The sequence below is a fragment of the Danio aesculapii genome, chromosome 7 (genome assembly GCF_903798145.1).
Source record: "Danio aesculapii chromosome 7, fDanAes4.1, whole genome shotgun sequence".
Taxonomy (NCBI): Eukaryota; Metazoa; Chordata; class Actinopteri; order Cypriniformes; family Danionidae; genus Danio; species Danio aesculapii.
Window position 1 is genome coordinate 48042038 of NC_079441.1, and position 25326 is coordinate 48067363.

Consider the following 25326-nt stretch of genomic DNA (forward strand, 5'->3'; position numbering starts at 1 on the left):
TATATATATATATATATATATATATATATATATATATACATATATATATATATATATATATACGTATATATGTATATATATGTATGTATAATATATATATATATATATATATATATATATATATATATATATATATATATATATATATATATATATATATATATATATTTATATATATACGTATATATGTATATATATGTATGTATATATGTGTATATATATATATATATATATGTGTATATATAGGGCTGCACAATATTGGAAAAAACTGACATTGCTATGTTTTGTTTTTCTGCAATATACTGTAAATTGCAATATGAAAATAATTTTACAAAATGACTCGATTTGGAAAGTATTCCTCATTTTATATTGATTGGAATCGTTTTGTAGTTGAGGGCATCTGCATAAAATATACAAGAGTATGCATTAAAATTAAAAATAAATTAAAGTACAGTTGAAAACAACAGAACAAAGATACAAATTAAATAAATACTTTATGGTTTTCGGTTGGACTGTATTGAAGTATAAAATAACAAATGTAACAAATGTTTATTCTATTGTATTAAATAAAATGCAGTTCATCTTCACTAAAGAGGCAAACTTTATAATTTTTTGTGTCCAAATGGTTTAAATTCTCTCGAAATCTTACAGTCACAAACCTTAAAAAACGCATCCAAATAAAAGTCTTTCATATTATTGAAATAGAGTTAAACTTTGCACAAATCTCATGTTCTGAACTGTTTTTTTGGTTAATTATAAACCCAAATTGACATTGCAGATTCGCACACATATACAGTATACAATGCACTTCATTACAGAGTGCACATATTTTCTTTCGATTTGAAAATTTTGATTACAAAATATTTTTAACCAAATAGATCAGGGGTGTCCAAACTCGCTAGCTAATCAAAAAGGCTAGCTAATCAAGCTTTTACTACAAACATTCTTGCAGGTGTGTTGTCGTAAAATCTGCAGGAAACCGGCCCTCCAAGAACGAGTTTGGACACCCCTGAAATAGATGCTTGACTCGGGCTACTTAATGTCAGCCTAATTTTGCACATTAGTTTTGATGCAGGATATTCAGGTTTTCAGCATTCTTCAAAATATCTTCTTTGTGTTCAACAGAATATATATTTTGGGGGGAACTATCACCTGAATTATATTGAAAAAGGGAGTGAAATTTGATGGTTTAGATGTCGTTTTCTTGAATCCTGTGCTGTATTAAACTGAGAGTCCAGTGTCAGGGTTTCATTTTGGGGGGCTTTTCTGTCGGACTGAAAACTTACTGTCCTGGAAGATTTGAGTGATGACTAGACTGAAGGGTGATGGGTGAGGTGTTGTGTTTATGTTGAGCATTACCCTGTTTGGCACTCTTGTTATTGTTTTCCTGAATTGTTTATTTATTTATTTTTTAAATATATTTTATTTAAGCTTTTTTTTCTTTTTTTAAATACAAAAACAAATAAATAAATAAATAAATGTGAATAAATAACAAACAAATGGGGGTATTTACCAATCAAAGCAATCATAATGTTCAAATGTAATTACGTGTGATCAATTGTTGCAATTAGGCATGGGCCAGTATAAGATTCTGACGGTATAAAACCTTGGATAAAAATACCACGGTTTCAGGGTATGAGGGTATTGTGATTACTGTTCTAAAATATCCTCTTTTTAAATATCTGGGTAAAAGAAAAAACTTTTTTCCTATTGAAAGCAAAATATTTTATTTTAAGAAACATTTAAAATATTTTGTAGCAGTAAACCTGTCAGGCTAAGTAATTCAAATAAATTCAGTTTCCTTTATTTTGTCATTCAAAACATCACAATTAATTGTAATGCAGAACGAAATTACGTTGCATCAGACCCAAAAAGAACATAAGAAACATCACTATATAAACACTATAAAATCCTAACATAATAAATAAGCTTTTATAATTTCATAAATATATAAAAATATAGTTGAATAAAATATAACCCAATTAAAAAAATCTCTAAGGGAATAACTTAATACTTAAATACATATTGCACCATTTGTTATAATAGTTGTAATATTAACAATTTACGCTAGTTTAACTATTTATTTGTTTATTATTTCATACTAGCTATCAATAGTGTTTAAGATTAGTTTATCATTAGTGTATTATTCAAAAGTCTTATAATGACAGGATAAAAACTATTATGAAACCGCATTGTGTTGCTCCTCAGGCTTCCGTAACGCCTGCCTGATGGCATGAGTGTGAGCAGACTATGGCCAGGGTGGGTTGGATCCCTTAAATTGCTATTTGCCCTAGACAGACAATGTTATTTAACCTATTAGTTAAATTATTGACTTCTGCTATCTTTAAAAGTTTGCAAAACACAGATTTTTTTACAACTTAAAAAGACATATTTGGATGTCTTTCTTTTCTTTGGATATTAAGTAAGTAAGCCACTGCACTGTTCAGGTGCATAGCACATAGGATGCACATAGCAGCATAGGATGTTGGTTAATAAACATTTCTCAAATGTTTGCTGAACTGTGTGCTGACCAGTGTAGCTTTTGATATTGAGGGCAGAAAATCTGTTGGAGATACTGTTGCCCTAAAAAATGGAATAAAATAATTGTAAAAAATATGTAAAAAAAAATTACATATACCTTAGGAATGGTATAACTGAAAATGTTGACAGTTTTAAAACCTTGACTTTTCCAAACCATGGTAAACCTTGAAAACGGTTATCGTCCCATGCCTAATTCCAATAAATTATTGGCATAGCACTAATCAGTTTTGAGGAAATGTTTGCCATACAGTTTAAAATTGGTGTTGAGGTTCTGGTTCTAAGCAGTGTATATCCTCTCGAGCTGAATGACTTGATACAATTCACCCATCCACTCTTTGAAACATGGAGGGTCGGAAGTTTTCCAGTTTAAAAGTATCCTTTTTATCGCGAGAGTCAAACCCTCTTGAGTTGTTTGCCCTCCAGAGGTTGTTCATACAGTATGTGCTGTGGACTTTGTGGTTCTTGAAATTGAGTTTTATTTGTATAGCCCTTTTTTTGCAATACATAGTGTGGCAAGGAAAAACTTCCTAGGAAGTGAGGGAAAGGAGGAGAAAAAAAAGGTAGTGTGGAGTCGCACTCAGATGTTAAAGGCGGTTTCATGTGCCAGTGCAGATTTTGGGACACTGGTGATCAATTTGACCATGGCACATCATCACATTCTCTTACCGACTCATTTGAAATTCAGGGAATACTGGACTGTAATCCTCGGCTGTCTGTCACGGATCACTGCTCGCTGTCCGCTCTCCTCTCTCCGGCGCGGGGTTGAAAAGAGTTCAGGAGAGTAACAGCAGTCCCCCATCAGGGAATCAATCCACACCAACTGGAAAAGCTTTTAAACGTCAGCTGTCCTGAACTCAACAGACAGGGTGAAAATTCTGTTGAATAAGTGCACGGCATTGCAATATTCTCAGCTCATGAAATATGGATTAATGGCATGAGTTAGGACACATTGATTTGTATTTTGTAATTTTACAAAAAATGGATTCAGAAACCACAGAAAGGGAGATGTGGGTGTGGAGAGCTCTGTGCTGGAGAGAATATTGCTGCTGTTGCTTTCTAGCATCAACCACTCAATGACACATTAAAAATGTCAATTTCCAGCACAGAGCTGCCACTTACTGTATATGTCATGGATTGGTCAGGCTCTCACGACCCCCACTCACGAAGATCACCATCACCTGACTTCTAATGAGCACACAGCTGCATCACATTCACGAGCACCAGATAAAAGCACAGCACTCCAGTCGCTCATTGTCCGGGCTCGTCTCGACGAAAGCGGACAACTGAGCGACCACTCAGCGTAGTCATCCTCAGCTAAAACAAACGATTTACTTACCTGTTCTCTTTGTATTCCTCCTAGTCTTCCTGGTCCTCCCGAATCGTCCTGTCTTCCAGTCCTTCCAAGTCTGTGTCATCCTCTGTCAGCTGTATCTGGTGTGTGCTGTCCATCCTCGTGTATTCCTGTTACCCAGCCACGGAGGAAAAGACCCCAACATCATTCCTGATCCTCCTGGCTATCCTTCATGTGCTCCTTGTTGTCATTTAATAAACACCCTAACGTTTCCTTACCTCTGTCTCCTGTCCGCTTCATAACAGAAGCCCGGACCCATAACGACGACAACATGAGCACCCCCGATCACCTTCAAGAGCTGGTGGACCAGTTGAAGCGGATTCTACAGCCACCAGCTCCACTTTCCAACGCACCACCAGCACCGAGCACTTCCGCCTCCACAGTTTCTTCTTCGGCCCTCCCTTCCAGTCCCATGGCCCGACCAGCGCCCTACTCAGGCGGAGCGGGGGAGTGCAATGGTTTTCTGTTACAATGTTCCCTCATATTCGAAATGCAACCTTCTCTATATCCCACAGATAAGTCGAAGATCGCCTACATCGTATCTCCGTTCCTATCAACAGGACACCATCACCCCCTCGTCTGCACTCCTCCAATCGCCTGAGTCAACAGCCTCTCCAGAACCAGAACCCATGATAATAGAGTCTGGAAGACTGACATCAGCGGAACGACAGAGGAGGCTGACCCGGGGTCTGTGTCTATACTGCGGTGTCAGTGGACACACCCGTATGGAGTGTCCCCTTCGTCCCATTCGGACTTCAGTGAGTGTATTCAGTACGAATATTGAACAATGTAAACCACTTACTACCACCGTACAAATAACTACTGCCTCTATTTCTCTCCTTGTCACAGCCCTCATCGACTCCGGGTCAGCAGGGAACTTCATCTCCCAATCCCTCTGTCGTCAACTCCACCTCCGTACTGAGGCGTCCTCGCATATATACCAGATACAACCGATAACCCAGTGCACTCGATCTTCGACCCGTATCCATCGACAATGCGAAGACATCCTTCTTCAAGTGGGGTTGTTACATCAAGAGAGGATTCAATTTCTGGTTCTGGAGGGTGCAAATATGGACATCATTCTAGGGCGCCCGTGGCTGGTGAAGCACGATCCCATCATCTCTTGGGGCACAGGAGAGATAAAGAAATGGGGATCTGGATGTACACCTGCCTGTTTTCCAAATCTCCCTCTTCAAGGTCGGAACCCCATTTCTTTGTTTGCAACATCGGTCGAGAGCCCTCCTGAGAAGCAGTCTATCCACATTCCTAAGGAGTACAGCTCCTTTCATGATGTCTTCTGCCCCAAGAGAGCTTCCCAGCTACCGCCGCATCGGCCATGGGACTGCGCGATCGACCTAGTTCCAGATGCCCAGTTGCCAAGAGGTAGGATCTACCCGCTCTCGCTTCCAGAGAATCAGGCAATGGAAGATTACATAAGGGAGGCTCTGAGTCAGGGGTACATACGTCACTCAAAATCACCAGCCGCCTCAAGCTTCTTCTTTGTGGCCAAGAAGGACGGAGGGCTGCGTCCATGCATCGACTACAGGGTCCTAAATAACGGTACAGTAAAATACCGATATCCCCTTCCTCTGGTACCAGCCGCTTTGGAACAGCTCCGAGAAGCTAAAGTCTTCACTAAATTGGACCTCCGCAGCGCGTATAATCTGATAAGAATACGTGAGGGGGACCAATGGAAGACAGCATTCGTGACCCCTACTGGCCACTATGAATATGAGGTCATGCCTTACGGTCTGGTCAACGCCCCCTCCGTATTCCAAAACTTCATTCATGAAGTCCTCCGGGAGTTTCTTCACCACTGTGTAATAGTGTACATAGATGACATCCTCATTTACTCCCGGAGTGAGGCCGAACATCGCCAACACGTTGCGGAGGTCCTACACACATTGAGAGAACATCACCTCTACCTCAAAGCGGAGAAATGCTCATTCCACCAGAAGTCGATTCATTTCTTGGGATACATCATTGACCAAACCGGTATACGTATGGATGGGAAGAAAATTGAGGCTGTTCTATCCTGGTCAGAACCCACTTCCATTAAGGAGCTCCAGAGGTTTCTTGGGTTTGCTAACTTTTATAGACGGTTTATCAAGGACTACAGCAGGATTACATCACCTCTCACTAATCTCCTCAAGGGTAAACCCAAAGGACTGGAGTGGACCAAAGAAGCAGCCGCAGCCTTCCGCCTTCTTAAGAAGGAGTTCACAAGGGCCCCACTCCTGACTCATCCTGACCCAAATCTTCCTTTCGTGGTGGAAGTGGACGCATCCACCACCGGCGTCGGGGCAGTATTATCTCAACATCATGATACACCGCCCCGACTGCATCCCTGTGCCTATTTCTCTCGGAAGTTGAGCCCGGCGGAGCAGAATTACAGCATAGGAGACAGGGAGCTTCTAGCAATCAAGCTAGCCTTGGAGGAGTGGCGTCACTGGTTGGAGGGAGCCAAACATCCGTTCCAGGTGATCACAGATCACAAAAACCTCCAATACATCAAAGAGGCCAAGAGACTATGTCCACGTCAAGCCAGATGGTCACTTTTCTTCTCACGTTTTGATTTCTCCATTTCCTATCGTCCAGGACCCAAGAATCTAAGAGCAGACGCTCTCTCTCGTTTACACGAGCATCACGATCATGAAGAACTCCCAACGAAGATTCTTCCCGAACACATCTCCATTTGTCCGATCACCTGGAACGCTCCTCCAGTCGTTGCCACTCCGGAAGCCCCTGCTCCGCCGGGATGCCCTCCTCATCGGCAGTTCATACCACCTGAACACCGGGTAGATCTGATCCACTCCTTACATACCTCGCTAGGCACTGGACATCCAGGGATCAACAATACTCTCTCGCTAGTATCCCAACGATTCTGGTGGCCAAACATGGCAAGGGATGTGAGGCAATATGTTCAGGGCTGTAAGGACTGTGCCCAATCCAAGAGCCCACGTCCTCTACCCGCTGGAAAGCTCCATCCCTTGCCGATTCCGAACCGTCCCTGGTCACACCTAGGAGTGGACTTTATCACTGACCTCCCTTCGTCAGAAGGTAATACCTGTATTCTAGTCATAGTAGATAGATTCTCAAAGTTTGTCAAACTAATCCCTCTGAAAGGTCTTCCCACAGCCTTTGAAACTGCCGACAATATCTTTAATCAAGTCTTCAGGTCATTTGGTATTCCAGAAGATATTGTGTCGGACAGAGGTCCACAGTTCATCTCACGTCTATGGAAAGCCTTCTTCAAGCTCCTAGGTGTGGCCGTCAGCCTCTCTTCTGGATATCATCCCCAAACCAACGGGCAGACAGAGAGGAAGATTCAGGAGGTGGGACGGTTCCTGAGGACCTTCTGCAGTGGTCACCAGAACTCCTGGAGCCAGTATTTGGGCTGGGCAGAATATGCCCAAAATTCACTGCGGCAACCCTCCACCGGACTCACGCCATTCCAGTGCGTCCTGGGCTTCCAACCACCGCTCTTTCCCTGGGATGGCGAACCATCTGATGTCCCCGCAGTGGATCACTGGTTCCGGGAGAGCGAGAGAGTCTGGGACGAGGCTCATCAACATCTGCAGAGGGCAGTCCGTCGAAGCAAGGTAACCGCCGATAGGAGAAGGTCTGAAGAACCCAGATACACACCCGGACAAAAGGTGTGGCTATCCACCCGGGACATACGCATGCGACTGCCCTCTCGCAAGTTAAGTCCCCGATTTGTTGGTCCCTTCACCATCGTGGAACAGGTTAACCCCGTCACCTACAAACTACAATTACCCTCTCACTACCGTATTCACCCTACATTCCACGTATCACTCCTGAAACCCTATCACGATCCTGTTCTTCCCTCCACAGAGCCTGACCACGAAGAGGAACCCCCTCCTCCACTGCTCCTAGAAGAAGGAGCCGTCTACGCAGTGAAGGAGATCTTGCGTTCCCGACGTCGTGGTGGCCAGTTGGAGTACCTGGTGGACTGGGAAGGGTACGGCCCCGAAGAAAGGACATGGGTTCCCAGAGCTGATATTCTCGATCCTAGTCTCATGGTGGAGTTTCATGAGAGCCACCCTGAGTTCCCAGCGCCTAGAGGCAGAGGGAGACCACCACGGCGTCGGAGGTGTCGGCCCTCAGGAGCGGGCCCTGGGGAGGGGGGTACTGTCATGGATTGGTCAGGCTCTCACGACCCCCACTCACGAAGATCACCATCACCTGACTTCTAATGAGCACACAGCTGCATCACATTCACGAGCACCAGATAAAAGCACAGCACTCCAGTCGCTCATTGTCCGGGCTCGTCTCGACGAAAGCGGACAACTGAGCGACCACTCAGCGTAGTCATCCTCAGCTAAAACAAACGATTTACTTACCTGTTCTCTTTGTATTCCTCCTAGTCTTCCTGGTCCTCCCGAATCGTCCTGTCTTCCAGTCCTTCCAAGTCTGTGTCATCCTCTGTCAGCTGTATCTGGTGTGTGCTGTCCATCCTCGTGTATTCCTGTTACCCAGCCACGGAGGAAAAGACCCCAACATCATTCCTGATCCTCCTGGCTATCCTTCATGTGCTCCTTGTTGTCATTTAATAAACACCCTAACGTTTCCTTACCTCTGTCTCCTGTCCGCTTCATAACAGTATAACACACACACACACATACACACACACACACACACACACACACACACACACACACACACACACACACACACACACACACACACACGCGCACACACACACACACACACACACACAAACAAATTGAAAGCCTCTGCCTGATAATTGGAAATTCTTTCTCTTTATTACAGTACATACTGTACAAAGTGGCAGCATGGGGACAAAGAAGTCGAATTTGAAATTGTTTGCAGTGTGGATCAGTGTCTCACATTCATAACAATGTGGAAATTCAGTGATAAGTTATGAAATTTTAATTGCTAGGATCAAAAATGTGCCATCTTTTACATTAACTGTTGTAATTCAGCTTTAAAAAACTGTTTATGTAACTTTCCTAAGTGTATTAAAATGCTAAATACATATATAACATTTTTACTGTTGCATAGCATATCATGTATTCTTATATGACTATTAGTTTCATGAAAGTCTAAACTGATTCAGCCTGTTTTAAAGGTTATCTGCATTTGGATAAATTGTTGCACTTCTAACAAACTCAGCACATTCTGTGTTCAGATAAAGTATGCTCTCATGTGTGTTTCAGGGTAGAGATGCAGGAGTTGAGATCGATCCTTGGGAGGATGCAGACTACAGCATATACAGAGTCACAGATCGCTTTGGATTTCTTCAGTAAGTTTTACACTTTGACTAGTGAAGCATGTATTTTATTTAGTGAAGCATGTATAGTTTGTTTACTTTACAAAGCCCTGAAAAGTCATTATTATTTTGTCTAAAACAAATAGTCAAACTGTTAACGACAAAAAATCATAAATGTTAAGCAATGCGACTTTGTTTGAGCAAAAGCACTACTGGAACAGAAATTTTCCCAGTCAGTTTTCGGTAAATCTATGCTTCAAATACATTAACTGCTATTCAGGTTGCAATTTGGGGCCACTTAGACTGATTGGTTGAGTTATTTAATGTTGCAACACAGGCTCATTTTGGATACGTACCCCTGTCTACATTTCTGGAGAAGGCAAATTATGTACCCAGTGGTATGTCTGGCTGTATTTAATCTGTAAAACAAACTATTTCTTTTGTTGAGCACAATAACGGGGTTCAAGTCCGACAAAGAACGGGTCCAGAAACCAGGTAAAACAAAAGCAAAATAAATAAATAAATAAACAACAGGCTCAAAACGTGGTAAAATCACTCAGCCACGATGGCTTTTCTTTGTCTAGATTGCTTTTGAAAACACTATCGGTTGGGTTTAGGGAAGGGCGTGGTCAATCTGAGTCAGTCAGTTGACAACAAGCTGGCCTGCTCAGCGGAAGTGTATATTGCACCCTTTACGCAAGAAGAAGACGTGAGAGAGAAATTTGAGATCATCAAGTGTACACCGCAGCCTCTGGTGGATTTGTAAAAACAAAATCTGCAAGCAGACTACCTGCCGTTACGTATTTCGATGTCCCCAGCAATGTAGACCTGGGTACATATCCACAATGAGCCCGGGTTGCAATATTTGCAGGATTATTTAAGGATTTCTGATTACTGTCAGGGTTACTAACATTTTCAGGATTTTTGCTGCAAATTATAGCTCAGGAAGCAAATTATAAATAAAATATATATTATATAATTGTAAAATGCAATAATATTTTACAATATTACTGTACCTCTGATCAGATAAATGGTGAGACTTACCACAAGGTCCTAAACTTAATCTCATTCAGCTAGGAATACCTGTGATGGTATTTCATGGTATTTTAACCTGTATTTGTTTTTCCCACAGTGAAGAAGAATTACCCACCCCCAGTGCACTTGAAGAGAAGGTAATGTAGACATTTTAAACATTTATATATATATATACAGGCGACATGTATTCAAACAGCATGTGAAAGTCCTTTTCTGATAAAAGATAGGAATCAAAGACACCAAGGTAAACACAAAGGATCACAGACTGAATCAGTAGCAGTGCAGAGACTCTTTTGTAAACAGGCTTATGGTGACCTTCAGACGGGAGTGTGTAGTATAGAGGAGTGTTTGGCAGACACAGCTGGGTTGTCTGGAAGTGTGTTCCCATCTGACACGTTCACGGTGTGGAGGCGGCTGATGCGTTTCCCAGCTGACATTTGTGCAGTCGTGTTGTAGCATGTAAAGGTTAAAGACTAGGGTTGGAAAGAGTGAAAGCTGTTCTCAGAACAGATGTTAATAACAGCAGGGTGATCCCAAAGCCTGTCCTGCACGTAATCCCAGAGTACTTGTACAAATGAGGGAACAAAAATATTAGCATTAAAAATAATTGAGGACATATTGCTTTTTATCTTTATTAAAAAAAAAATTATATATATATATATATATATATATATATATATATATATATATATATATATATATATATATATATATATATATATATATATATATATATATATATTCAAAATCATATATAGAGGCACCCACCCAGCGTAATTATTCATTTAACTACTGAGTAACAGTAATTAACTACATGTACATTCTATAGACCTTTTTCTTAGAACACAAAATTACCCATTATGCTTTGCGTGTACGCGCAAGGAGAATGCTAAGAACTTCCGGTCGGCAGCTGATGCGTATAAACAGTCACATTCGGACAGCTTTGAAACAATAGTTTTAATCTGTTTTACCTGCTTTTATCATCTTTGAACTAATACTGTTGTTGATCAGCACCACCTCCTGGACTGATCATTTTAAAAAATGCGATCTAATAGGATGAAAAATACCTGCTGTGAGGCATTTTCCCCTTGTTGTCAGACAGCATCTTCTGCCATTTAGATGAAGCCTCGTCATCTCTAAAGTCAACATTTTATCTCTTTTTTTAAACATAACCAACCTAAACAATTTACCAATTCACTAAAGTGTTTGACACACACACGTAGCCTGTACTGTCCCACTAACTCACTGATTTAAATAGTGTCACAAAGTGAAAATAAGGGGGCGGTTGAAAAACCCATACCGTGGTGAATACTACACAACACACTCAATGAAACATCTGGTTTGCTCTAATGTTATAATGCAGTAAAGTATTGCACACAGACACACACACACACTGTATTTCTGACGGCAGACACGTGAACTAGGAAAGCGTTTTTCTCTCGCGCTTGAATCACATTTGACAGATTATAACGGCTTTAACACACACCTTTCAAAGTTGTGTGTCATAAAAACACTCCATAATCCACTCAAAACGCTATTGAAACCCAATTTCGGAGCGCAAATTACCTATTGTAAACTCTGTAAATGGAAGTTCTAAACATTCTACCGAAAGACGCTGCTCGCTATGGCACCCTCCATGCAGCAGCCAAGAAAAAGGTCTATAGGAGTGCAGGTTAGATTTAGAGTTAGTTGCATATAACTAATCATTCATTCATTCTCTTTTTGGCTTAGTGCCTTTATTAATCAGGAGTCAACACAGCGGAATGAACCGCCAACTTATCCAGCATATGTTTTACCCATTGGATGCCCTTCCAGATGCAACCCAGTACTGGGAAACATCCATACACTCTCATTCACACACATACACTTCGGCCAATTTAGCTTATTTAATTCACCTATAGTGCATGTCTTTGGACTGTGGGGGAAACCGGGGCACCCGGAGGAAACCCACGTGAACACGGGGAGAACATGCAAACTCCACACAGAAATGCCAACTGACCCAGCCGGCGCTCAAACCAGCGACCTTCTTGCTGTGAGGCAACTTAATTGTAATTACTATAGTAAGTACATTAAACATATTGAGGACAAAAAGTAGAAGACTTAAAGTGTTACTGTATTTATCTTTTTAAGTTCGTGTGCTCTTCTAGGGTATGTTTTTGTTTTGTTTTGATTACAAAATACAGTAAAATCACAAATATGGCTTAAAATTATTAGCAATTAAAATAGCAGCTTTCTATTATTATACATCTTTTTATATATTTCATTTATTCTTTTTATGGCAAAGCTGAATTTTTAACCACCGTTACTTAAATGTTTTAGAGAAACTATTATGTGTACTATGTCTGACTAAATGGTAACTTGAAGCTATATCAACAAAATGAGCAAAAAATGAGCATCAAAATCCCTGGTAGCCTTTCGAAGAAGCACTCTCCAGTTTTTGATAATGGCCTGAAATAAATTCAAGTGGCCCGAATATAAAAGAAATTATTTATTATATAAAAGAATTACATACATTTACTAAGTTAAAAAGTTGTAATGGCGTTCATTCATTCATTTTCTTTCCGGCTTAGTCCATTTATTTATCAGGGGTCGCCACAGCAGAATGAACTGCTAACTTAAATAGCATACAGTATGTTTTGCTCTTTCTAGCCTCTTTCACATACATACACTAAGGCCAATTAAGCTTATTTAATCATCTTTGGACTCTGGGGGAAACCGGAGCACCCGGTGGAAACCCACGCGAACACAGGGAGAACATACAAACTCCACACAGAAATGCCAACTGACCCAGCTCAAACCAGTAACCTTTTTGCTGTGAAGCGGTTGTGCTACCCACTGCACCACCGTGACGTCCCGTAATGGCATTCATTATAGGCTAAATGTACATAAAAAAAAAAACACGTTTTAATTTATCATTTTTATTGTTATCATTATATATTTTCAATTGTCCCCAAATAATCATGTGGAAAAACTGGTAGGCTTAACTTTATTGTTTTATCAATTTCTTAAATCAACTTAGAAGTGAAGTACTACAGTAGTTCTTTTGACAACACTAATGTTGTGCAAATGCTAATTCAAACACATATTCATAGTGGCTCCTGGATGCAGGAAAATTACATCCAACATAATTACCCAATTTGTTAGTTAATGCAAAAGCACTTAAATAGGTTATATTTATCTTCCCATTAAGATAAATAAAAATTTATTAGTGAAAACAAAAGGCAAAAAGTATGTGTAAAGTAGTAAAATGTAGTAAATGTAGTATGTAGTAAAATGTGAGAGTATTATTATTTTGTCGGTACTTATGAATAAATCGTAGTTGGACAGCAAGACATTTATATTTTTAAAAGGTTATTTTGATGTTGTCTGTTATTTGGTGATACGTGTAGGTTTATTATGTTTTGATAAATGAAACATACAGTTGAAGTCAGAATTATTTGCCCCCCTGAATTATTAGTCCCCCTGTTTATTTTTTCTCTCCAATTTCTGTTTAAGGGAGAGAAGATTTCTTCAACACATTTCTAAATGTAATAGTTTTAATAACTCATTTCTAATAACTGATTTATTTGATCTTTGCCATGATGACAGTAAATAATATTTGACTAGATATTTTTCAAGACACTTCTATACAGCTTAAAGTGACATTTAGAGGCTTAACTAGGTTAATTAGGTTAACTAGGCAGGTTAGGGTGATTAGGCAAGTTATTTTATAACAATGGTTTGTTCTGTATTGAAAATAGTATTGCTTAAAGGGGCTAATAATGTTCACCTTAAAATGTTTTTTAAAAAATTAAAACATCTTTAATTCTAGCCGAAATAAAACAAATAAGACTTTCTCCAGAAGAAAAAATATTATCAGACATACTGTGAAAATTTCCTTGCTCTGTTAAACGTCATTTGGGAAATAATTAAAAAAAGAAGAAAAAAAAACAAGGGAAGGCTAATAATTGTGACTTCAACTGTACGTACATACAGATAGATAGATAGATAGATAGATAGATAGATATATAGATAGATAGATAGATATATAGATAGATAGATAGATAGATAGATAGATAGATAGATAGATAGATAGATAGATAGATAGATAGATAGATAGATAGATAGATAGATAGATAGACACAGACTTTTTTCAAATAATTTTTCGTCTGATCTTATTGTTTTCTCCTTCGCAGCAAAAACAAGTGGAGATTGAGAGGGTGCAGAAATGGCTGAAGATGCTGAAAAACTGGAGCAAGTATAGAAACAGTGACCGGGTGAGCTTCTCCTTGCGAGGATCATTTATCGGAAAATCATAAACCGTTTCTAAATCACTTGCTTTAATAACTGGGTGTTTTGTGCAGATGATGAAGAGGGTTTTTAAAGGAATCCCCCTGCAGCTGAGAGGACAGGCCTGGGCTCTGCTGCTGGACGTTGAGAAAGTCAAGAGTGACAATGCAGGAAAATATGAGGTACGGTACTGTTCGAAAAACGTCCATTCACACAGATTCACACAATTAATTGCTCAGCAGATTTAGCGGTCTTATGGACAAAGTGTAGCTATGAGTCTCCACTGACCTAAAGCCGGGTGTTTGGTGAGAGTGGGATTACTGGAGCAGTGCTGTGGTAGAGATTTTTCAGTGGGATTAGAGTGTGATCTGAAAACAGACAGATGGCTGATATAAGGCTCGGAAAGAGATAGGAGAGAACAATAGACCAGCATAACAAACCTCCAGGGCTGCTGAGGTTTGACATTAGGCAGGAAGTAGTTGTAGCATCCAGTGTCTCTGAACAAGGCCATTCCAGCGATTTGTTTTATTCATTCATTCATTAATTCATTCATTTTCTTTTCGGCTTAGTCCTTTTATTAATCTGGGGTCGACACAGCGGAATGAACCACTAACTTATCAAGCACATTTTTTACGCAGCGGATGCCCTTCCAGCTGCAACCCATCTCTGGGAAACATCCATCCACCCTCATTCACACTCATACACTACGGACAATTTACCCTACCCAATTCATCTGTACCGCATGTCTTTGGACTGTGCGGGAAACCGGAGCACCCGGAGGAAACCCATGCACACAGAACTCCACACAGAAACGCCAACTGACCCAGCCAGGGCTCAAACCAGCGACCTTCTTGCTGTGAGGCGACAGCACTACCTACTGCGCCACTGCATCGCCCGATTTGTTTTAATGAAATATTATCACATTCAGTAATTAATGGTTAGCACTTGGTTTGGAGTAAGGGAGTAGTAAGGAATAGTTTACCCAGAAAATGAACACTGGAACTACCACACTTCTATAACTACTAGAATTACCATAGCAGCCATTCTGACTGTTCTCATACAAGACGTCATATTGTCACGTCATATTTACATTCAATGCTTCTATTGAGATTTTAGAGTTAAGCTTTGAATGTCTGTAATCATATTTTCATTCATCATCACCCTAAAAATACAATCTTTTTGGTAATACAGCCTATAGTTAGGCTACATTAGACCAGCCACGAATGTCCGCACCTCACTTTGATTTCACTTTCACAAGCATGGGATATGGCTTTTTTTCTGACACTATATAAGCGGTTTTGAAAGACATATCTGAAGTAAAGTTTTTTTTTTCAACAGAAAGTTATATTTTTGTTAGGAAGTTGCTTGGCAACAGAGACACGCATATTTAAAGTCATGCAACCTCTATGGTTGTCACGTTCGGTGGTTGGGGAAAGGATTGAGGACTCAAATGCATAACTAAAATATTAATTTATTATAAAAAAGACATCAAATACCATCCCCAGGGGGAAAACATTAACAAACCAAATAAACAAACAAACTAGACTGGGCTGGGCTGGCAAGGCAGGTCAGGGCATGACAGGACTGGAGCAGGAACACAGGGGAAGCATTGACGACGAACTGGCACAGGACAGCAGACATGAGGAGAATATAAGGGAGAAATTATTAACAGACAGGTGAACAGGATAAACTAATAATAAGTTCACAAGGAGGGTGGGACTAGACAATAGACAGGAGAGCACATGACACAAAGAAACAACACAAGCCATGTGCTTACATGAAATGAAACTAGAACACGCAGCAAATGAGAGAACTCATTTACCATGTGTTCATATGAAATATGACACTAAAGCATGTGCTGCATGTAAACATGAACCACATGCTAAACTCAACACCAACAGAAGACTGAACGCAAGACACGAGTACACAATAAATAACATAAATGCACTCACACATGCAACGTGCATGTTTCATCCCAGCACCAACCAAAACTGAAACCAACTAGACTGAGATGCTGAGACTAAAACAGCACAATGCAGACAGAACACCAGGGCGTGAGGGCTCGAGCGTGGCCGAGATGGCGCTTATACAAAGACATGGCAGAAAATGAGTGCTCGACACAACATACAAGACAGGACAGGACTAGTGTCTGGTCTCTGTCACCAAAACAAGAATTAACAAGACCCAAGTGGTAGAATCTTACAATTGTAGTTTTTGGTAGAAACAATCAGAACTCTTTTGTGTTTTGTAATTTTAAGAAAATAGCAATGTTAGAAGGATATATACACATATTTAGTAAAAGTCAGGGAATTATAGATACGTGTGTTTTATTTCAACAAAATTATTAAATTGCAAAAATGCAAAATATGAGGAAGCATCTACTTGTGTTGTTCATAAAGGCAAGGAATGCATACAGCATTGGAGCAAAAAAAGGACTAAACAATAACTGAATTTTGTTCCAGTTGATATTTGTTATTGCCTTTAAAGTTCTCGGAATTAAGTTCTTAGCGATGCTAATTACTTATTGGCGTATTACTAATCAAAAAAATCAGGTTTTGATATGTTTACAGTAGAAATACATCTGATATGATTTTCTTGAATACATGATTCTCTGATGATTTTTGACATAAAGATAAAAAAATCTGTACTTTTGGGCCATACAATATATTTTGGCTATTAGCAGAAATACAGTCAGCTTGAAAATATTCTTAACCGTGGCAAATTCTGAACTAAAATTACTTTGATTCAACTCAATTTTTGCTGGTTGTTCAAACTACTTATTTAAATGACCTGAACCAACACAATTCTTGAGGTGTTTTTTGCACAACTTAATTATTTTATGTTCAATCAACTTAAATGATCAAATACAAATAAGTTAATTTTAACCGATTTGTGTTGGGACAACATAAAGGAATCGTGTGGAACCTGGCATTTTTTACAGTCCATTTAGGAAAAAAAATCAGCTTTTATTTACATTTTAGTCAGAATTTGCAAGGGTTATGAATATTTTCAGGCGTGACTGTATATCCATTCAACTTAAGAAATATAAATTTTGTTAGAAAGAAGAAAATTTACAGTCAGCTCTATGATGAAACCTTGTGTTTGTTTGATTGACAGAGAATGAAAGAGCAAGCCCAGCTCTACTCTCCAGAAATCAAACAGATTGACCTCGATATCAACAGGACCTTTCGAAACCACATCATGTTTATGGATCGATTTGGTGTAAAGTAAGTACAAGCATCTTCTTAAGCAAAGCTCGACCAATAACAAATTCTTCCCCCAGGCTTTCAGGACACATTAGCTTACTCTGACTGACAAATAGCTTTTGAAGTTTTAAATAATGAGTAATGGCTTGTGCTGTAAATATTTTATGCGAGTACCTTAAAGTGATCCATGATCCAAGCTTGATTCTGATTTTGGGTCTGTGCATGTCTTCTTTTTCATTCAGTTGTCATGAAGTAAACTGATTTCAGAAGACAACAATGACACTCACAAATTATGTGAAATACTTTACTAAATTTACATATGTGTCTCAGTGAAGACTATGGCACCAAGGCTCAAATTTGGCAATAAACTACAGAGAGATGTTTACAAAAAAGAGACATGTCATCGTGTGTATTGCTAAATAGAATCAAAATGCTCAAATATTTCTGTCATCAATTATGCATTTGCCTGTTGAATGTGTTATTATGGTATTGATGATGATGCTATTACATAGTGGAATGTAATAGGGGTACAGGAATGGATTACATTTTAAAATATATTGAAATATACTAGTTATAAATTGTAGTAATGTATCACAATTGCAAAACACAACTGTTTTTACTGTATTATTGATTAAACAAAGGCAGTCTTGACATAATAAGATACCTAAAAAAACATTTAAACATGTTAAAACGTAATGTACCTCACCAAGGCTATTTTAGTAAATTAAAACTAAGACTACATCTGCTTGTCAAAAAATATTTTCATTAACTGAAATATATATGTTTAAATTGCAATAATGAAAAACTAAAGCTAAATGAAACTAACAGCAGTCATTAAAAAAAACTAACTAAAAATAAATAATAAATAGGTGCAGTGGCTCACAGTGGCTCACAGCTCACAGTGGCTCAGTGGTTAGCACTGTCGCCTCACAGCAAGAAGGTCGCTGGTTCGTTTCTGTGTGGAGTTTGCATGTTCTCCCCGTGTTGGTGTGGGTTTACTCCGGGGGCTCCAGTTTCCACCACAGTACATAGACATGTGCTATAGGTGAATTGAATAAACTATAGTGTCCGTAGTGTATGAGAGTGTATGTAAATGCGAGGGTGTATGAGTGTGTAAAACATGTTCTTAAATAGTTGGCAATTCATTCATTTTATTCAAAATAAAATAAAAATAATAATTAACAAAAATAAATAATAATTTTTTAGAATTAATACACTCTCATTTATTAAATTTGTTATATTTATTAAAAAATTTCTGACCTGTGACTGTTTAGAAAAATGTGTAATTTTATATATATATATAAAGTGCATGATTATATACAGTATATAATATTTATATATAACATATTTTCTATATAAACACAACATTAACTTTTCTATTTTGCCCAAAAAATGCAAACTACATATTTAACTTAATATACAGCATGATTTTTAATATGAAGAAGATTGAGCTCTTTGTAATTTTATTTTGATGCTTTTATTCGTTGCGTTTGTATTCAGTGTTTGTTTAAACTATAACTTTAATTTTATTACTAAATGGTTTGCGCAAGTCTTAATCAAGGAGCAAATTACAGGGAGGTTTAGGGTGGAATGACCCTGCTAATTAATGCTTGATCCTCTCTGAAGGGCATTAAAACAACATGTATGGCGGGGTCAGTCCTCTAAATAGTGAGAAATGAGTTTTCTCTGATTTCTATCTTAAAAGATAATATTAAAAATGTAAATAACAGGTAATATAAGTATACATTTGACCACCCCTATATGGCTCATATCATTGTGAATGCACAATTGGTCTATGCGAGAAAAAAAAAGATTTATCAGTCTTAAACCATCAGATCAGATCACTGATAGACAACATAAGTGTTCACAAGACACTTTTCTTGTATCAAAAAACAAATATGAGCTTGTTTCTATGTATAACCTAAAAGTAAAGTCAAATTAGTTGCATAGTTTTTATAGTTTGACCTACAGTAAACTCTGGAATAGCTAATCAGAGGATACTGTAGGTCAGAATACACTAAATATCGCACAAAACACTGAAAACTTAAATACGTTTCATTAATAAATCAGAATATTTATTAGTTTAAATAAATACATACATGTGATTCACTGAAGCATGTATTAAACAAACTAAGGTTAACATTACCAAAAAGTTGACCCTTCTGATCGTCCAATGTATAATTCGCACACTGGTCTTAATATAAGCTGTGCAATCACTAAACTTTGGTCTATATGTTCTCTTGGGCGTGTTCTCCTATCTGCTGAACTAGAATTGCAAAAACTAAACTGAAACTAGGGCTGCACGGTGGCGTAGTGGGTAGCACGTTCGCCTCACAGCAAGAAGGTCGCTGTTTCGAGCCTCGACTGGGTCAGTTGCCGTTTCTGTGTGGAGTTTGCATGTTCTCCCCGTGTTGGCGCGGGTTTCCTCCGGGTGCTCCGGTTTCCCCCACAAGTCCAAAAACATGTGGCATAGGTGAATTGGGTAGGCTAAATTGTCTTTAGTGTATGAGTGTGTATGGATGTTTCTCAGTGATGGGTTGCAGCTGGAAGGGCATCCGCTATGTAAAACATACAGTATGCTGTATAAGTTGGTGGTTCATTCTGCTGTGGTGACCCCAGATTAATAAAGAAACTAAGCCGAAAAAAAAATTATTGAATGAAACTGAAACTAAATACAGGGTGGGCCATTTATATTGATACACCTTAATAAAATCGGAATGGTTGGTAATATTAACGTCCTGTTTGTGTCACATTAGTATATGTGAGGGGGAAAACTTTTCAAGATGGGTGGTGACCATGGTGGCCATTTTGAAGTCGGCCATCTTGGATCCAACTTTTGTTTTTTCAATAGGAAGAGGGTTATTTGACACATCACAAAAACAATGGTGTGCTTGGTTTTAACGTAACTTTATTCTTTCATGAGTTATTTACAAGTTTCTGACCACTTATAAAATGTGTTCAATGTGCTGCCCATTGTGTTGGATTGTCAATCCAACTCTCTTCTCCCACTCTTCACACACTGATAGCAACACCGCAGGAGAAATGTCAGCACAGGCTTCCAGTATCCGTAGTTTCAGGTGCTGCACATCTTGTATCTTCACACCAGACAGCAAAGATAGTGGGGCCATTCTTCATCAATGGAAACCTCAAGGCCACTGGATATTTGAAATTGCTACATGATGATGTGTTTCCCTCTTTATGCACTGAAGCTTGCACGTTCCCTGAGTTTTTCCAGCAAGATCATGCACTACCATTTTATGGGTGTCAGGTCCGAGCATTCCTACATGAACAGTTTCCCAAAAAAAAGGGATTGGTCATCGTGGGCCAGTTGAATGGCCCCCAAGGTCTCCCAATCTGACCCCATTAGACTTTTACCTTTGGGGTCATCTGAAGGCGATTGTCTATGGTATGAAGATTCAAGATGTGCACACCATTGTTTTTCTTGTGAAATTCCCAATAAATTTGATGTGTCAAATGACCCTCTTCCTATTGAAAAAACAAAAGTTGGATCCAAGATGGCCGACTTCAAATAGGCCCCAATGGTCACCACCCATCTTGAAAAGTTTGCCTCCTCACATATACTAATGTGCCACAAACAGGACGTTGATATCACCAACCATTCCCATTTTATTAAGGTGTATCCATATAGATGGCCCACCCTATAGATCAAAACTAGAGATGTGTTCAGAAAAAAAAGCTAAACTAAATCTAACAAAACCATTGATGAAATCAGCTAAAACTAAACTGAGATGTACAGCAAATTTAAAAATGCAAACTACAGTAACTTTGTACCTCACATATTTTACGCCAGACAAAAATATGAAAAGTCAGAGTGAATGTTGATCAAGTCTTGCTCTCTCCTTGCTGCATCTGCAGACATTCACTGGATGCTGCTTTCTCAATTTTGAGAGCTCGTTCCCCCGGTAGGCCAGAAATGAGAGTGATGTCACTGAGGATTTAATAGATTGCAGGCTTCAGAGTCCAAGTGGAAAGACTTGCTCATCTGAAGGGTGTCATTAATTCTCACACATGAAGGGAGGAGTTCAACTGTAATTTGAAGGAACAAATGTATCTTTGTGGAAAAATATGGATGTTGCGGATGTGTGTTTGTTTCTTCATGCTGTGTCTTTCAGTGAAGACTGCAGGATGAGAGTTTGACTGTTGTTTTTTTTCTCTATACAGGCAACAGTCTTTGTTCCACGTGCTCTCGGCGTACTCTGTTTACAATACGGTCAGTGTACGATCACATGCGTGCCTAATTAAGACATGTTACATAATAGTTGACTTAGTCTGTTCTTGTCCACAGGAAGTGAGCTACTGCCAGGGCATGAGTCAGATTGCTGCCATTCTGTTGATGTTCATGAATGAAGAAGATGCATTCTGGGCTTTGTCGCAGCTCTTAACCAATCAGAAACATGGCATGCATGGTGAGCCCTATTTATTGATTCTGCTCTTGTCTAAGACTATTAATGCTGATTAAATTTCTATGAGTTAATAAACATATCAAGAATATATGAAATAAGATACACTTGCATTATAGTTTTGCATCAATATTTGCTTTCCTGATTGAATAAATATGGGGTGAGGAAAGTATTTTCGTGTTTTCAACGTGGTATTAGACACTACATGTGAATATAAAGAGTTTACTAGATACAGTACAAACCACGTGGAGCGATTACAACTTACACTTGTGAAATGGAGGAAGAAACTGATCCATGAACTGTGTACTGTACAGTTCCTGTCAATCTCTGACAAAGTCCCATGCATCAATAGTCTTTTCTGATCCTTCCTTTAACAAAAGGCCGATGAATCCCCCCGTTGTAAGCGTGTATGTTACAATGCTGTAGTCAGGGTTGTAGCGGGCATTTTGACCATTTAGAAATTTTTGGATCTCATACAGCTGTCCCCCCCCACCCGCACCCCCCCATATTAAAATGTCTGTTACGTCCCTGCCTGTAGCACTCATCACTAACTTTCTCTCACACTTCAGAGCACAGGGTCTTTTATAGAGGAATCAATAGTTTTAAACACCGCACACTTTCAGATTTAGCCTTAGCTGGATATTTCCCTTCACTTAGAGCTGTGTTACACAATGCATGGAAGGTCATTTTCAAAAACCCATAATAGGGGCTCTTTAACATGTAAAAGATGGAAAAAGACAGCGTGTGTCACACCGTTTCATTGCATGTTGTTAGGACATGATTTAACTGATTATACAAAAAAATATGTTAAAGAGCCCTTATTATACATTAAAAAGGTCAAATTTCGGTTTTTATGGGTCTCCAACAACATACTGATATGCATACAAGGTCAAAAAATGACCATTTCATGGTCTTATAATGTGAATTTATTTTTATCTAATTATCCCAGCGACTCCCATATGAACGTTCAGTGATTCATTTGTTCCCAAACCCCATCTTAGCACGAAGCTAATCTACACTGATTGGACCGATGACAGCCTGTTGTGATTGGTCGACAGCACTTAGCGCGAGACAGTAAAATGCCCAGCGCCAACATTGGTATAGGATCCGATCGCAGCGGATGCCCAAAACACACTTCATAGTAAAACTTACTCAACAGTATTATTCAGACACCTTACCACGAAAAGCAGTGTAGTTAAACACCACCATATTGCTCCATTCTTAACTATGACACACATTCAGTATTAATCCACACAGCAGCAAAAGCTAAACTATTCTGAACCTTGACTGCCGCACATGTGTAGGAACAGCTAACGGTGGCCATAGCAATGACAAACGGCAGTGGAACATGAGCTCACAAACGCATTTCAATCCGTAAACAAAACGGCACGCATCGCGTTTCAACGTGGCATTAGACGCGATATGAGAATATAAAAGTTAACCTGATACAGTACAAGCGGTTACAAGTAACAAAACACAATTAAATACATCATTTGCAAGCTAGAAAAAACAAGGAGACAGCCATTTACTTACACTTATGAAATGTGTCGTGGGCCAGGTCTGATTTCATTAATTATCTTTCATTTTGGTGCTTGTCTCCCTTCTCAGCTGTAACTTAGATCATTTCTATTTGCAATCATTGCTGTGGCACCTCTTGCGTGAAGTGTTACATGTTCTCAGGGCTTACCTGTACTCTCCTTTGCCCAGAGATCACATCCCCAGCCAGGGGGTTGTAGCGCTCATCAGAGCTCCTCCTCAGCTGCAGCAGGCTGCCTTTGTGCCTAATAAACTGGCCTTATTTTGCACGCACCCCTGGTGTATTGTCTGTCCATTTGTCTCACAAGTCTCATACATCAGTAGTCTTTTCTGATCCTTCCTCTAACACACAAATGAATCGCCCCTTTCCCTCACACTTAAAATAATGTCTTCATGACTCATGATGACTTCAGGATCTGTTTGTATTTGCTGCTGGGTTAGTGGGCGGGGCCGCAGGTTTAAATTTTCCCGGGTTTGCGCGCGCAACAATTGGGCGGGGCTTATGTTTCGTAGCCACGTCACACTGAAACGGCTAAAGACTCGTTTTGAAGATGATTCATTCTAACCACTGTGAGTCGACTCTTTTTTTAGATGAATCAATAGTTTTAAAAACTGTCCACTTTCAGATTTAAGCCTTAGCTGGATATTTCAATTCACTTAGAGCTGTGTTACACACTACATGGAATGTCATTTTCAAAAACCCACAATAGGGGCTCTTTAATTTATTTACCCTCAGGCCATCTTAGGTATAAGTGTCTCATACCTTGGTCATTCATAAAATTTAAGTCAATGCGTACTAGCAAACTGGCAATTTAAAAGGCTGGAAGGTGCCGTTTACACTAGTGCGCTCTCTTTTAATGTTATATCAGAATGAAAATGCTCCTCATCCAGACTGATGTTTTTATTGTGGCCTAAAATACATGACACTCTCATTGGTCATGCACATGTTTTGCCCACATACTGTAGGAACTTGTCTTCTACCAGTGTAATGGTAATATGAGAGGGACTCTTTCTAAATCACTATTTAAGCATCATTTAAGCATCATTTGTTCTGTCTTTAATGTCAGATGATCCTTCAGAAATTGTTTAGACATTCTCATTTACTGCTCAAGAATTTTGTTATTGTTACAACAGATATGAATTACTTTTGCAAACCATGAGATTTTGTTTTCAAGATTCATTGCTAAAAGTTCTAAAAAGTAACTTTTTTAAATGGAAGCTTTTTGTAACATTGTAAATAAAAGACATTTTGTTGTCACAGTATTTAATTTTGATATTTATATTAAGTTTTTTTAAAGAAGTCTTATCTTGACCCCAAACCTTTGAATGGCAGTAGCTGTGGTGAAAAATAGTTTGAAAAAAATCGATTCTGAGATTTTTAAAACACATATGCTTCACAAACAGCCATAGTCTGCTTGTGTCCAATTCCTTACAAACCCCACTTGAACCTAAAATAATCATTAAGTTAGGAAAGTTTTTAGTGAATTACAAGAGTGTTCATAGCGAGCTGTGTTTATATTAATCTCATGACATAAAAGCATTTTTACATGACTCAGCCAATTCTTCAAACACTCTTCCTCATGAGCGTTTGAGTGTACGTTGTAAACCTGGGGTGAACAACCCTGTTCCTGGAGATCGACCTTCCTGCAGATTTCAGTTGCAACCCATATTGAACACACCTGCCTGAAATTATCAAGTGCTGTTCAGGTGGTA

At 39.0% G+C, this 25326-nt stretch overlaps 1 protein-coding gene across 1 annotated transcript in view; it reads left to right on the forward strand.

Moving 5' to 3' along the window:
* The window catches only part of si:ch211-288d18.1 (USP6 N-terminal-like protein), a 59742-nt gene that overhangs the window by 21821 nt on the left and 12595 nt on the right, over positions 1-25326 (forward strand). The window contains exons 3-9 of the mRNA XM_056462033.1: positions 9094-9179; positions 10279-10318; positions 14357-14437; positions 14525-14632; positions 17568-17677; positions 21839-21887; positions 21963-22083. Coding sequence (XP_056318008.1) covers positions 9094-9179; positions 10279-10318; positions 14357-14437; positions 14525-14632; positions 17568-17677; positions 21839-21887; positions 21963-22083 — 595 coding nt within the window. The remainder of the gene's footprint in view (positions 1-9093; positions 9180-10278; positions 10319-14356; positions 14438-14524; positions 14633-17567; positions 17678-21838; positions 21888-21962; positions 22084-25326) is intronic.